This window comes from Oncorhynchus kisutch, linkage group LG14 (genome assembly GCF_002021735.2).
Source record: "Oncorhynchus kisutch isolate 150728-3 linkage group LG14, Okis_V2, whole genome shotgun sequence".
Classification (NCBI taxonomy): domain Eukaryota; kingdom Metazoa; phylum Chordata; class Actinopteri; order Salmoniformes; family Salmonidae; genus Oncorhynchus; species Oncorhynchus kisutch.
The window spans coordinates 16,153,380-16,155,879 of NC_034187.2; the positions used below are offsets into that span (position 1 = coordinate 16,153,380).

The 2,500-nt window shown below is 41.5% G+C and overlaps 1 protein-coding gene across 7 annotated transcripts in view; it reads left to right on the forward strand.

Annotated features, from left to right (window-relative positions):
- The window catches only part of LOC109904583 (mitogen-activated protein kinase-binding protein 1), a 64,559-nt gene that overhangs the window by 27,086 nt on the left and 34,973 nt on the right, over positions 1-2,500 (forward strand). For all 7 annotated transcript variants that reach the window (XM_031787909.1, XM_031787915.1, XM_031787910.1 and 4 more), the window contains exon 7: positions 2,133-2,315. In XM_031787909.1, the coding sequence (XP_031643769.1) occupies positions 2,133-2,315 (183 nt within the window). The remainder of the gene's footprint in view (positions 1-2,132; positions 2,316-2,500) is intronic.

Below are 2,500 nucleotides of genomic sequence, written 5' to 3' on the forward strand. Positions count from 1 at the left end.
GAGTGAGTGTACAATTGGCATGCTGACTGCAGGAATGTCCAACAGAGCTGTTGCTGAGAAGTATTTCTGTCTGTAATAAAGCCCTTTTGTAGGGAAAAACATATTCTGATTGGTTGAGCCTGGCTCCCCAGTGGGTAGACTTGGCTCCCAAGTGGGTGGGCCTCTGCGCCCCTGCCCAGTCATGTGAAATCCATAGATTAGGGCCTAATGAATTTATTTCACTTGACTGATTTCCTTCTATGAACTGTAACAGAGTAAAATCTTGAATTCTTGCATATTGTGTTTATATTTTTGTTCAGTATAAATGTTGGATATACACTACCGTTCAAAAGTTTGGGGTCACTTAGAAATGTCCTTGTTTTCCATGAAAACATACATGAAATGAGTTGCAAAATGAATAGGAAATATAGTCAAGATGTTGACAAGGTTATAAATAATTCTTTTTAATTTGAAAATTAATTGTTTCCTTCAAACTTTGCTTTCGTCATATAATCCTCCATTTGCAGCAATTATAGCCTTGCAGACCTTTGGCATTCTAGTTGTCAATTTGTTGAGGTAATCTGAAGAGATTTCACCCCATGCTTCCTGAAGCACCTCTCACAAGTTGGATTGGCTTGATGGGCACTTCTTACGTACCATACGGTCAAGCTGCTCCCACAACAGCTTACTAGGGTTGAGATCCGGTGACTGTGCTGGCCACTTCATTATAGACAGAATACCAGATGACTGCTTCTTCCCTAAGTAGTTCTTGCATAGTTTGAAGCTGTGTTTTGGGTCATTGTCCTGTTGTAGGAGGAAACTGTCTCCAATTAAGCTCCGTCCACAGGGTATGGCATGGCGTTGCAAAATGGAGTGATAACCTTCCTTCTTCAAGATCCCTTTTACCCTGTACAAATCTCCCACTTTACCACCACCACAGCATCCCCAGACGATCACATTGCCTCCACCATGCTAGACAGATGGCGTCAAGCACTCCTCCAGCATCTTCATTTTTTTCTGTGTCTCACGAATGTTCTTCTTTGTGATCCGAACACCTCAAACTTAGATTCGTCTGTCCATAACTTTTTCCAATCTTCCTCTGTCCAGTGTCTGTGTTATTTTGCCCATCTTAATCTTTTATTTTTATTGGCCAGTCTGAGATATGGCTTTTTCTTGGCAACTCTGCCTAGAAGGCCAGTATCCCGGAGTCGCTTCTTCACTGTTGACGTTGAGACTGGTGTTTTGCCTGTACTATTTATGAAGCTGCCAGTTGAGGACTTGTGAGGCGTCTGTTTCTCAAACTAGACACACTAATGTACTTGTCCTCTTGCTCAGTTGTGCACCGGGGCCTCCTACTCGTCTTTCTATTCTGGTTAGGGCCAGTTTGCTCTGTTCTTTGAAGGGAGTAGTACACAGCGTTGTACGAGATCTTCAGTTTCTGGCATGGAATAGCCTTATTTTCTCCGAACAATAATATACTGGCGAGTTTCAGAAGAATGTTCTTTGTTTCTGGCCATTTTGAGCCCGTAATTGAACCCACAAATGCTGATGCTCCAGGGGTGAGGGGTGTGTCATAATGATTAAGTTAATTAAAATGAATTAGTGAAACTGTTCAAAAATAGTATATGGCATATTAAATATATTACGCTATTGTTATCATATAGAAACATAATGGAATATTGTACATCATATTAGCATCAACATACATTATTGTTTCATTCAATTTCACATAATAATGTTGTATTTCCTTTTTGTTACATGTAATCTTTTGGTTCAACAATATATATAATGAGCATCATCAACGGGGGGGACATATTAGGTGTACGCTAATAAGCTGTAGAAATCATTTTTCAATTTATAAGACTTTCATAAAGGAAATGTTTATTGTTGGAATGTAACAAATATGTACAACGCTGGGTTGGAGTTCAGAAGAACAGAATCTTCTCTCTAATCGCTCAAGCTATTAGAATAAAGACAAATGTCACATATCAACTTCAATAGCCATGTTGAGGCCGTATAGAAGGTCTTACATCCCGGGGTTTGGGATAACATAACAAACTGATGGACTAGATCTATCAGACCCCATAGCAATGTCTCTCTAACCATCTCTCCATTCCTTCTTCCCTCCCTGCCTCCCTCTGTCCGTCTGCTAGGTGAACGCCACGGTTCCTCTGCTGGGTCGCTCGGGGCTCCTGGGGGAGCTGAGGAACAACTTCTTCAGTGATGTGGCATGTGGGAAGGGTCGTAAAGCCGGCAGCACCTTCTGCATCACCTCCTCGGGCCTGCTCTGCGAGTTCAGTGACAAACGCCTGCTGGACAAATGGGTGGAGCTACGGGTGAGTTAGTAGACTCTGGCGTCACGTTCATTAAGGGCACAACGTAGCAAAACCTTTTGCAACCGAAAACAGACATGAGACTTGTTATAAGACAAATTCGTAAAATCAAGAATCTGCTTCCTTGACTCAATAATTATAATCATAAGTATTCCTCTGCAGGGTTGAAAAGGCATATTAAACTAAAC